The sequence below is a fragment of the Triturus cristatus genome, chromosome 3_2 (genome assembly GCF_964204655.1).
Source record: "Triturus cristatus chromosome 3_2, aTriCri1.1, whole genome shotgun sequence".
Classification (NCBI taxonomy): domain Eukaryota; kingdom Metazoa; phylum Chordata; class Amphibia; order Caudata; family Salamandridae; genus Triturus; species Triturus cristatus.
This window is the reverse complement of record NC_140584.1, coordinates 197,621,705-197,634,069: the sequence shown is the minus strand read 5'-3', so window position 1 is coordinate 197,634,069 and position 12,365 is coordinate 197,621,705. Positions and strand designations below refer to the sequence as shown.

Sequence of the window (12,365 nt, the reverse complement as noted above, 5' to 3'; positions counted from 1 at the left end):
ACAAGCAAAATTAGCCAGGACGGAAAGCAACCCCAGCAGGCCAACCAATAAGATGAAAACAAATGTAAAACCATGATGGAGTAGTGTTTATTGCAGTTTTATATAGCGCGAACTCCACACAAACATATTGGATCACTGTGCATGAGCACCTGTTAAATTAAACAAGATCATATTCATGTTTTGGGGCACAGGGAGAAGTGATGTGCCCAGAATCACAGGATTTTGAGCACGCCGAGATACAGTCATGGTTCTCAAATTCGAAATTCTGCAGTTCTGGTTGTAACGTCACAGTCAACCCTGCAGCTAGACAGACGTGGAGATTAAGACGCACAGCGCCATTAAACGGAGCCTTGCTGGTGGTTGTGTACGACAACTTTTATTTTGCTGCTTCTGTCATTGCATACAGATATATAATAAGTGAAAGAGGACCGCGCTGCAGCCGGAGCATGGGGATCTGTTGTCTTTATGGGGCCATGTGTTTCTAATTAGAAACACATGGCCCCATAAAAATAAGAAAGTGCTTTGCGACAGCAGCAAAGCAGGCCACCGAGTCCGGATCGGAGGCGAAAGGGCGTGAACCCAAAACCCTCATTTCCAATGGCAGGCCACTGTTTAGCATAAACGGTGACACCAGCCAATGGAAATGAGGGGCGGGGCTTCAAGCCCTCTTCTGAAAGTCCTGCAGTGCATGTGCTGCCACGCTGGGCGAGACCTAAAAAGGGCAGAGCTTCAGGAAGTCTAATCAGCAGCCGTTTGCTAACGAAGTGTACATTGAATTTGTAAAGAGAGCCCTTTCCCCACCCCCTCACTCACACCAGTGTTTGCATTCCCTGCCCTCCAGCCACTGGAATGCATGTAATACTTTTCCACTGTTTGGGAAGCTGTCCTCATCTTCCATCTGGTGGCAAGGCATACCACAGACATTTAAATGTATCCCGCTCTGCTGTGTAATTAATACTGTGAGTAAAACCTGAGGATGTACGCCAGAATCTCTTTTTCAATGTGTACATTATTTCCCATGTATTTTCTCGACATATGCGTCCATCCATTATTTTTCTCTTTCAACCCTTGAGCTGATCAACTGACCTGGGTGGATCAGTGGTCTAGCAGTAGTCTAGCAATGGAGAGCTGGCTTACCTGTTTCAAGTATCTATTAAAATTTCCACTATAGCACAATCTTCACAAGTAAATAATGTTTTTACATTTTTGTATCTTCAAACTGCATGCTGTCTCAAAAATATTCACTACATTCCTTAAATCTGGTATTAAAAACTGGCCTTTAATTAAAACTTTGGTTTGACTTCTCTCTTTTTTTCTTCTCTCTTTCAAGTGTTCTCCTTCTTCCCTTCAATTCTCTGCATGCCTTCTCTGTCTGAGCGTGCACAACCTACTCTGATACATGCTCCTTTGACTATTCTATATTTCAGCAGATTTCCCACAACTCAATGACAAGATCAGTCTCTCCTCCCTCTGCTGAAAGTTATACGTATGCAACTTAACAATACCCAATCTCCACTAACTTCTGTATTAATCCCACCAACCATGTGTTTGAGCTCACCCCTCCGACTAATTATTGCGACCAACCGCTAATACTTTAGTCCACTATAAAAAACTGGAATGACTGCATGGAATGGTTTGCTTTGAGTGCTCGTGACTAATCCCAATAAATAACAAGCAGTAACTAATAACACTGAACTAACCATCAACCTTGGGTCCCAGAGCAGTGTGCTGCCCGGTGTAAAGTTCTTTGGTGCCTCGTCTGAGGTAGTAAGCTCTATATAAATTGAATTACAATACAATACTCAACAACCAAAAAAGAAAACCTCTCACTGCGTATAGCAAAACAATTTGGAGCAGTTAGAAACAGCAACATTATGTTATGCACCATTATAGCAACATTTTATAATGATGTTTGCAGATTAAATATATATTTCAATGTCATTAACACTAAAAATGTGCTGAATTTGCAACTGCTTAGTAGGAAAACTCACAGATGTTATGAATTGTTATAGGATGCATATACCATCCCAAGTCTTTTGAAATTTGCCATGGAAGAGTTAAGTCAAGTTAAAAGGATATTGCTGTTTAAAAAAACTATTAGACTTACTAAAAGCAAGAAATCAAAATAAGCTGTTTTAAAATGCAACCACCACTTTAACACCTAGCTACTATTAGTTTTGGAAAGTAGAAGTTCCAGAAACAACATCATCAGCATTAACTTCTTTCCAACGAATTAACAAAAAAAGTTTGCGACTGAGGAGTCATCACAAACCTTCGCTGCTCCATCAAACCCTGTACTCTTGGGCACAGGCAAAAAGCTATATCTTAACATAATTGATAGTGCAATTACCAATAGCTTATCCTGTGGGCTGATCCAAAGTAAGGTAGACACTCTCAGTGAAGCTCTTTCTTTTGGGTTGACCCAACCTTTTATTGACACTATAACAAACCAGTAGTTGCAGAAGATTGATCAAAGCTGTTTTCTATATCCAATATTAGTTTTAATACGTTGTATTTTATTTTTGAGATTATATTAGCAGGGTGAGACAGGTAAAGTTGCATCAAGGCCAGACCTAAAAATAAGAGCAGTGTGTAGTTATGGCAGCGGTAGCATACTTCTATTGTAAATGAATAGAGAACATGATCTGCTATCCACCCTGAATGGAAGGAAGTAAACAGTCCTAATGCTCCTTGACCGCAGCTTTTGATATCATGGATCACAAGAACTTAATGAAAAGACCGAGAGAATTAGCCAGGGTATGTGGAATACTCTCAAAATTAATCTGCTCCTGCCTCCTACTAGAAACTGAGTGCTCATTGGATAAGAGGAGTGTTCAGTAAGGTGGATGACATATGCCTTGCCCACCTGGATTATCCTGCTCACCATTATTTTTGATTATATATGTGCTGCTATTTGCACAGCCCTAGAACTGCATTAGGTACATTTCCAGATGTACGCTGACTTCACTCAAATTCCTGTCCAACTGGACCGAAATTTCGAAAATCAGTCCCATCAAGGAATGCCTAGGCCACACATTATACTGAATACATTAACATTACCTTATCTTAACGAAGTGAAAACAGGGATCCTGGTACTAGGAGGACCTCACCATGACATGCATACTTTTCCGTGGCCCAAGAGCCTGGCCCCCACATATTTTGAAGCTAGAAATCTAGGCATAATCATTGAAACATATCTCTCATTGGGTCTGCAGATTAACAATGCAGTCAGTGACATTAACCTACATCTCTCCATGCCTACCACTTACGCAAAGCTACTCTGAGTGGAGCTAACAATAACTCTAGTTAAAGGATGTCTGGTTAATGGTGTCTATAGAGGCCTTACAAAAAGCTCATCAGCAGATTGACAAAATCACTTAAAGAAACTCTACCAGGGCTTTTTCCGAAATGCATTGGGTTTTGGACACAACTGTTTATGCGCAATGAGTATTGAATTGTAAGATTCTGTTGCTACGATTGTGGAGCAGCATTCAGCATGAACTTTGACTACTGATATCACCACAACTTCAATAAAGCAATTGAAGATCATCATTCTTGTTTTGACTAATTGTTTCACCATTGTTGTTTTTGGATTAAACTCGGAAACCTGTGGGCTTGATGGTTGTGCACTCTGGGTTTGGTTTACCACTTGGCTGCCAGCTTTCGATAATGTTTGTGCGTTTTACCCTACTACATCAGTTAAGGCTGAAAGGCAATTGAAGGCCATATGTACGTACAACTGGTCGCAAAATACTGGTCTCAATTTGTGACCAGTGTGATAATTTACGAACCGACGGGGAACCTACTACTGACTTCCACCAACCGGGGGGAGAGGAACTCCAGCCCCCAGCCAGCACTGCGGCCACCTCGCATCGCGTCAGACACGCCGCCACGTCACCGAGCCAGGAGGCGCTTTCAACTGCACCAGGGCTTCTGCGGCACGGGACGCGCACGTGCCAAGGGTGGGCCCGTCTGTGGCCGACAGAGGCTGGGCTGGGCCAGAACTCTTGGCTTCACCTTGGAATCCTTTGGTTCTTGAACTACCAGGATATGGTTTCTCTAATCTCTTATCAAGGTCAAGATTAAGGTACTAAAATTATTTCTTTTATTGTAGTTTTTATATTTGACCTATCTGGTATATATCGCCAATAAGCTCCTTTCAGTTTAGTGAGTGTGCTACTCATTTTCCTGAACCCCCAAGAGGTCTCTGCCTTGGCCTATATAAGACCTGTGACTCTTGTACCTTCAGCCATGGTCAAAAGGAAAATGGCCTTCTGCCAAGGGGGGCCCCCAGGAGGTAACGCGGTAGCGACCATTGACTCCTTTTTGACTAAAGCTGCAAATGTGATAACGAAGGAGATGGCGCTGACCGAGAGAAGGAGAGAATGCTTTTTATGGAGAAACTTGTTCAGGGTTCTGCTGTGGCCAAGAATGGAGAGGTGTCGGGGACGTCCTAACCCACCTGCACCTGTACTCTCATTAAAGGGGGTTCCCTCTGCTGAGCCAGCTACGTTCACATGTATGTCTACAGCCATATTGACAACAGGAGAAAATTTAAATTTAGATTGTGCCCCCACCAATAGGAAGAGAACTGGCTGTAATAGAGTTCAGAGGAAGTCACCGCGGGCTAAGTCTCCACTGCCAGTCAGGCCCAACCTTGAACTGTTGTTGGACACACTCATCACCAGACTGGAGTCAATGACTAAAGATCTCATAGCACCCATAACACAAAAGTTAGAGGGGATTGATGCAAGACTTAATTATTTTTTCCCCACGTGCAGTAATTGTTACATGGGGCCAGAGACAGTGGTTGGGGGGCAGGGAGCATCATGTATTGTGCCTGGCAATACGAATCAAGTACCTCACGTACCTCAGGTGACATGTAACTTAGATCTACCGGATGAGGAATTGTCCTGTAGACCCAAAAGTAATTGTACCCTAGGAAACCCTACTCTTGCAGCTCTGGTGGTTCAAATAGATCCGCCACGAACATCCAAGGAGGGCCTATCAGATTTATGCACTTTGCATAAACCTATTATGTCCAAAGCAGAACGTCAGTTCATTCTCGACCCACTGCCAGAATCCGCCCCCCTAGCCACCGTTTTAGTGGGGATTCCCTCAGTATCACAAGGCTCAAAGGAAACTTCTCTGGACCTTATTCACAAGGTTACTCATTGGTGTAACAATAATGTGGTAAATGGCCCAAATATATCTCCTGATATCATTATGGCCAGAGGAGTGGGATGGATTGGCCACAGGACTAGGAAAAACGTGAGTGGGACTGTGTTATTGTCAACTTTAAGCACCCTGTGCAGACGAAAGCGCTTGTGGGATGCCATTATAGGAGTAGTATTAAAACAACTATTAGGATTGTTTCTTTACAGTCTTTCTACCCCTTGAAAAAGCCTTTTGTTAATTTTCAATGGCAGTTGCCCTTTGAACCTGTTAAGCCCGCTCTGATCGGAAATGTGGACTGGCTCTACCTATGACCAATTGTTTTCAACCTTTGGCAAGACTACAGGGACTTGATGAAAATGATTGACTAAAGCCAATGGAAGCAAAGACGCAAGGTAATAAGCTGCCACCTCAGGTCACTAGCAATCCAGCCTTACCTGAATCTTTCCCTGAACCAATGCTTTCCTATCCACCTAACCCTTCATCTATATCTCATAACTCTGGTGTGTCTCGTACAAAGGTACTTTGGTGGAACATAGCTGGTCTCAGGTCAAAAAGGGACAACATATTTCTGGAAAAGTTTCTATCGTATCACACCACTGCCCTACAAGAAACTTGGGAGTTGAATGACAGTTTTTTTCTGGATGGTTTCACTTCATTTTGTAATCATGCAACCCCTTCAAATATGGGAAGAGCGGGGGGGGTCTTCTCTTGATGTTTTGACTTAAACTCTCCTGTAGAATTAAATTGATAGAATGCCAATCACCTCGTGTTAGCAAGGGAATTGTTAGTCAAGAACCATCCTACCCTGCTAGTTGTTAATTTTTATAATTCTTTCTCTAGAATTTATGAGATAGAACATCTCCTAGCTCTAGAGGGATTTTGGGAACATTAAAGGGAGGGCAAGCATGCTTACAAAGACACAATAATTCTAGGGGATTTTAACACTCATCAATGCTGCTTTAATTGCATTTCTATGATGGATCAGGGGGACTCCTCACCACTAATCAATCATTTTGAGCATTCACCTTCAGGTATTCTCATAGAAGGGTTCCTTTCAGCCTATAATTTACACTGCCTACAGCAAACAGAGGTGACCGCATCGGTCCCTACTTATATAGGAAGAGGTAGCTCTAGCACTATTGATTATATCATGCTCTTCTACCCCCTAGTTTCGGCTGCGGAGAAACTGAGCGTCTCTTGGAATTGCCATAGCGATCACAATCCTCTTACACTCGAGCTGTTTTACTCCCCCGCTCTAAAAGGGCAGTGGCTAGTTGTAACTCAAACGCAAACATCAGCACTAAAGACCAAGCACGTAGGTTGAAGTGGGAAAGGATTACCCTGGAAAGTTTCCTGGATAACCTGTATGTTGTCTGTGCCACAGAGATGCAAGCATGTATGGACCTCAGTACGCATGGTAGAGCTATTTTAGAGGCTTTTGATAAAATAGCTGTGCAGGTAGCATCTAACTTGACCATTAAGAGTAAGGTAAGATATCCTAAGACCAAGAGGTGGTTCTATGGTACCTATTCTGCTGCCCATAGGAAGCTATTGCAAGCTCTCAAAGAAAACCCGAGGGATGAAGCAGTAGTCAGGAGCTGTAAGAAGGCTTATAAGTCTGCAGTTTTTGAGAGGAAGAAGTTGTTTATAGAACAGGCCTGGGAGGCCCTCAGTCAAGCAAGTGTCTTGGCTGATACCTCCAAGTTCTGGACCATGGTTAATAGCCCTTATTTCTCTGATACGCCCAACTCTAACATAGACTGTACAATATCTGCTGAGCACTGGGTACAGCACTTTCAAAATATCTATAGCAGAGTCAATCTAGAAGAGCCAGAGGTACAAATGGTTATTGGCTTAGCCAGCACTCCCCTTAACTTTAGTGAAGACGAGGTTCACAAAGCCATCAATTCGACAGCTGGAGGGAAAGCACCGGGTCCAGACGGGGTACCCGCAATACTGTACAAAGCTGATCCTGTTGTCTGGGCAAAGATATTGCCTCAAGTTTTAAACCCGGCCTGTTCTTGTGGCTTTCCCCCTTCATGGGCAATGGCTGTTATTATCCCATTTTTAAAAAGGGCGCAAGAGATGACCCCGCCTGTTATAGACCGATCTCGCTTTTAGATTTGGCAGCTAAAATCATGGGGAAAGTGATATTGGATCACTTAACAGTGTAGCTTGATCATTTTAATGTCATCTCAGACCTACAATATGGCTTTAGGCAGGGTAAAGGGATGCTGGATCAATGCCTAACCTGCACCTAGTGATTGGGAAGTACACTATTGCTAAGAAGGGAACTTTACATATGGCTTTTATGGATCTAACATCAGCATTTGACCATGTAAACAGTTCCAAATAATGGTTGATCCTACAAGACATGGTATTGGATATAGAATTGGTGTTTTTTTTACATACTGCCCATGAAAACATTACGGCCGCGGTTAGATATAACGTAGATTGCGGCCTGACGGATTCCTGGGCAGTTAGGAGAGGGGTTTGACAGGGGTGCATTTTGGCCCCCATGTTGTTCACGCTGTATATCAACAAGTTAGGGGACTTTTTATTATCCAGCCGCAAAGACATCCCTAGAGCTGGGTCTAAGATGATCCCGCACTCCTGTACGCTGACGATGTGGTTCTACTTGCCAGAACCTCTGTGGGTCTCCAACAACTTTTAAATGGTTTTATAGTTTTTATGGATTCACTCAATTTGACCACTAATTTTACCAAATCACACACCATGTCAATAGGCCCCCAAAAGGCTGCCAAGGCTAAGTTTTTTTGCAAGGGGGCTGAATTAACTATAGTGCCAACTTTCTCATATTTAGGGGTGCTAATCGATGAACAAGGGTCTTGGTGTGCACAAAGAATTCACAAAAAGAACGTCTTAGCCAGAGAGGTTGGGGCTACACTGGATTTTTCAAAAAGACTAGGGTCAAAACCTATCCCAGCCCTGTTGAAGATCTATAAAGAAAAATGTATCCCTATGGCCACATATGGGTGTGATGCTTGGGGCTACAAGGCTGTGAGGGACATCCTGGGGGCTGATAATACATTTATGTGCAAGCTCCTGGCAGTCCCGGCCGCCACTCCGGCATTCATCTTACATGAGGAATTGGGGGTGGGGTATATCTCAGACTTGATAGCGGTAGCCCCATTGTTGCACTGTTTGAGAATCTGGGCCTGTCCTACCCCTACTCTAAATCAACTTATAATCATGGATTGTACTGCGCTCGAGGGGGCGTTACACATCCCTTGGCTAAAATATATAATGGAACAGACAAAATGGCTTGGCTGCCCGGACCTGTACCTGAACCCAGGCCCTTGGGACAGGTAGCCATCAGACATATCAAACAGCAGTTCCTGAATAAACGGCAAGGGTTCAGGGAGGAGAAGGAGTTAGTCAAGCCCTACGTGAGAAGGTTTCCCACTCTGGGTTTGAGCCAACGGGTACACCCGTATTTACTCCTCATTAGCATGCATATCATCGCTTTGTGCTAACTATATTCCATTTGAATTTGGTCCCCTGACTATTGACATTCCCTAAAGAATATGCGAAACCTGGTACATTAAAACCTTGTCCAATGGACAACTTCTCAGAACAGCACACCCTACATTTTTTTTGTGTGTATTATTACCCCCTGCGTAGAAAGTTTATACTTCCGCTGCTTCGAAACTGTTAATTTGCCCAAGTCAGGCCTGTACTATTATATCTTCAAATGTTATCTTCTCCCATGGTCTGTTTTGAGGTTGCGCCCTTTTTAATAGGGGCCATTAGACACAGTAAGAAGCTGTCCTTGCAGTAGCTAGTCTGTTTTTGAAGGTTGCTCCTAGGGATCATTATGTGTCATCACGTGCTTTTGATGTTATATTGATCATAGTAGTTGGTTTTATGTTTCAGCACTGCAGCACCATATATACTGTATCCCTTGCTGTTTACAAACTTGGCCCTGGAAACAATAACATTGGCTGTTTTATTAATTTGTACAGTTGTTTTTAGTATATTTATCTGTGTGATCTTGGTTTTTATTAATTGATTGTATTTTTATAAAATATCTTTTTTTAAATGTTTGCTTTTATGGTTTCAGTGGCCAAATAAAGCACTTTGACCTTGACCTGACCTATGTATTAATAGGTTATTTGCAAATTACCAATTCGTAGTGGGTCGCAATTCAACCTACTTCATGAATAAAAATGTGGTAGGTCGCAAATTGCTACCCATTATGAATTGCACCTATCACAGGGATGGTGGCCTGCTGCGGTCAGCACACTACCATGTCTGTGATTACTTTTAAATAATGCAATTTAAAATAAATATATATATATTATTTATATAAATACAGGCCATTTCCCTTAAAAGAAATGGGACTGCGGTTAAAAAGATTTTGTTGTTGTTTTGTTTAAGGAGATGGAGTAGACCTGTGGACCAATACCTCCTCATAAACAAACTTTTTTTTATGTTCACACAGGGGAAGGGGGGGGGGGGGGATCCTATAGAAACTTTGTCCCATTTGCACATGGGTTACTACTACACGTTTGTGGTTGGTAAAGTATTAATGTTTTGCGACCAGAATTTGGTTGCAAAACATTAGTACATACCATTCCGATTCAGTATTTGGAAGGTGCGCCCTAAACACTCCCTTTCCCAATAACCGAAACTGTATTTGATTACAAACCCAAATTGCGATTTGGTACAGTGTTACCGAATTGCAGTTTGGGTTTCATACATACCAGAATGCCTATTTGCAGTCGCAAATGGGTCAATTCTGCGAATTAGTCAATTTGCAAACGCAAAAAAGGCTTAGTACATCTGTCCTTTAGTTTGTTATAGAAATAGTGTGACTTAATACTCCACTGTAGCTTTCTTGTTGCTTCATGCATATGTTTCTCAGGGATATTTTTAAATATATGAAACCTTATCAGTTGTTGAAAACAGTGATTTTCTCTCCTCAGAGTCTGCCATGGCAAGTTCTTTCAGTAGGACGTTTGAATCAAAATCTTCGAAACCAACAGTCCACCTTGGTGGAATTAACTTTACTGATGTACATGAGGCAGAAGCGTGGATTCAGCACACCCTGAAGGAGCACCAGCATGGGCTTACAATCAAAAACAACCATTTCATTTACTTTGGAGCTCAAGAACACAAAGAGCTTGTTAATAATCTTGATCCCAGTATATCTTTATTGGAAACTGTGGAGAACGGAAGTGCTCATATCAGAATTACAGGTCTTGGTCCTGCAGTGATCAAGGCAGCCCTTCAGATAGAGAAGCGGCTTTATGAAGTCCAACAACAATATGAATTGGAGCAGATGAGACACCTTGAGCAATTAGCAGGTAAGGTGATTATATTTTTAAAAGAACCATACATGTAGCTGCTTATCATATGTTCCTGCATGTGTAAAATGTTAAAGTAATCACAGAAGTATTCAATAACTTTACATACTGATTTTTAATAAATACACAAAAGCAAGACAAAATGTTATTTTTACACAATATTTTTACCATAAAGGATTATTAAAGATAAAGAAGCGGGTAAATGAAAAATAAATGTTACCATATTTCTAACTGCAAGATAACCCATTGGTAGACAAAAAATTATCTAGTAAATCCGTACCCCTCATGGTCTTAGAAAGGTATGGTGGCCTATCCATCACAACGGTTGTCCTCTGGGAAAGAGACCTGTTCTGTTTTTTAATTAAATAACACATTTTATTGACGTTTTCAGTACATCAAGGCCTGGGTGGCCCTTGCATGAATGCCTAGACATAACTGCAACAAGTCTTGATGATACCAATGTTACATAACCCAGTATAGCAAGCGCAAACACAACACCAACCCCAAACCCTGTTCATTTTTTATACCCATGGCCTCATGTATCATACAAAAATAAGGACCCTCTAATAAATATCAGAACCATACGATTGTACCTCCTTCTCAATGAGGGCTTCAGCTGGCCTTACAGGGGATAGCATAGTGCCTTGATAATCTGCCCACCACTACCAGATTCTACCATGCTTCTGGGGGCAGCCCCTCGCCTGGAAGACTGCAATCTCCATCCCCATGCACCTGTCCATGGCCGTCTTTCATCCTCCCACCGAAGGCGGAGAGTCCGCCTTCCAATGCTGGGCGGTGTCTCGTTTAGGTAATGTTAGCCCCAAAACCAAAAGTTGTTGTTTATATCGATTCCCTCCGATCTCCTTTGTACTGTGAAGGAGAATAAGCTTGGGATCAAGAGTAACCTCCCACGACAACACCCTGGCCAAGCAAGAGGTCACACCACTCCAGAAGGGCTGCAGTGCGGTACAACTCCATACCGTGTGAAAGAAGGTCCCCTACTCCACGCCACATTGGAGGCACACGGGGGAGGATATCACACCCATCCGCCATAGATGGTGCCTAGTATAATAGGCCCTATGCAGGTACTTAAATTGGATCAGACAATGGCGTGAAGATATAGTGGCACCACGGGGGCCACCAAAGGCCTCAGTCCAGTCATCATCGTTAAAGTCTTCTGTGTCTCCCTCCAAGCCTCCTGCAACGCTGTCAAGGTGGTGTGGCTATGTGTTACCAAGGTCTGGTACATTTGTCGAATCTTGTGGGAACCCAAATCCCTCCTCAGCAGCCTGCTCACTAGTGGGCTAAACTCTGGCAAGTCCTCAATGTTCAGAATACATTAAAATAAGGCATGCCAAAACTGTAAGTACTTGTACAATTGGATGCGGTTGGTATTCATCCTGCAATTGTTGGAAGGATTTCAGAACTGTTCCCTTCATTACGCCCCCCCCCCCAATGTGGAAAAGCCTATAAGGTCCTAGTCTTAGAACCCCGGCAGTGCAGACACCTGTCGCAGGAAAGTCCCATGCCACAACGGGTTCTCCTCGGTCAATCTCCCCCACCAGCCCAATCATCTAACAGTCTATGGCCATATTTGAATGACCACCCGGTATGATTAAATAGAAAGTCCAGGACCGACCGGTTGCCAATTGCCCATCATACGCTGGAACAGCCTGGTCACTACACAACCACTCATTGATGTTGAGGAGGTGAGAAGCAGCATAATAGGAATGCACGTCTGCATCAGCGATTCACCCCCAAAAGGTGTATTGAATGGAGGTGCGGAGAGCCACGCCAATTGCGCCTCCTCCCCCTTCCCTCCCACCCCCCCAGAAAATTATTATGGACTGCATTAAT

General features: G+C 43.0%; 1 protein-coding gene across 3 annotated transcripts in view; it reads left to right on the top strand.

Moving 5' to 3' along the window:
* PARP9 (poly(ADP-ribose) polymerase family member 9) overlaps positions 1 to 12,365 on the top strand; it is an 828,079-nt gene that overhangs the window by 516,422 nt on the left and 299,292 nt on the right. For all 3 annotated transcript variants that reach the window (XM_085647495.1, XM_085647496.1, XM_085647497.1), the window contains one exon: positions 10,128 to 10,508. In XM_085647495.1, coding sequence (XP_085503621.1) covers positions 10,128 to 10,508 — 381 coding nt within the window. The remainder of the gene's footprint in view (positions 1 to 10,127; positions 10,509 to 12,365) is intronic.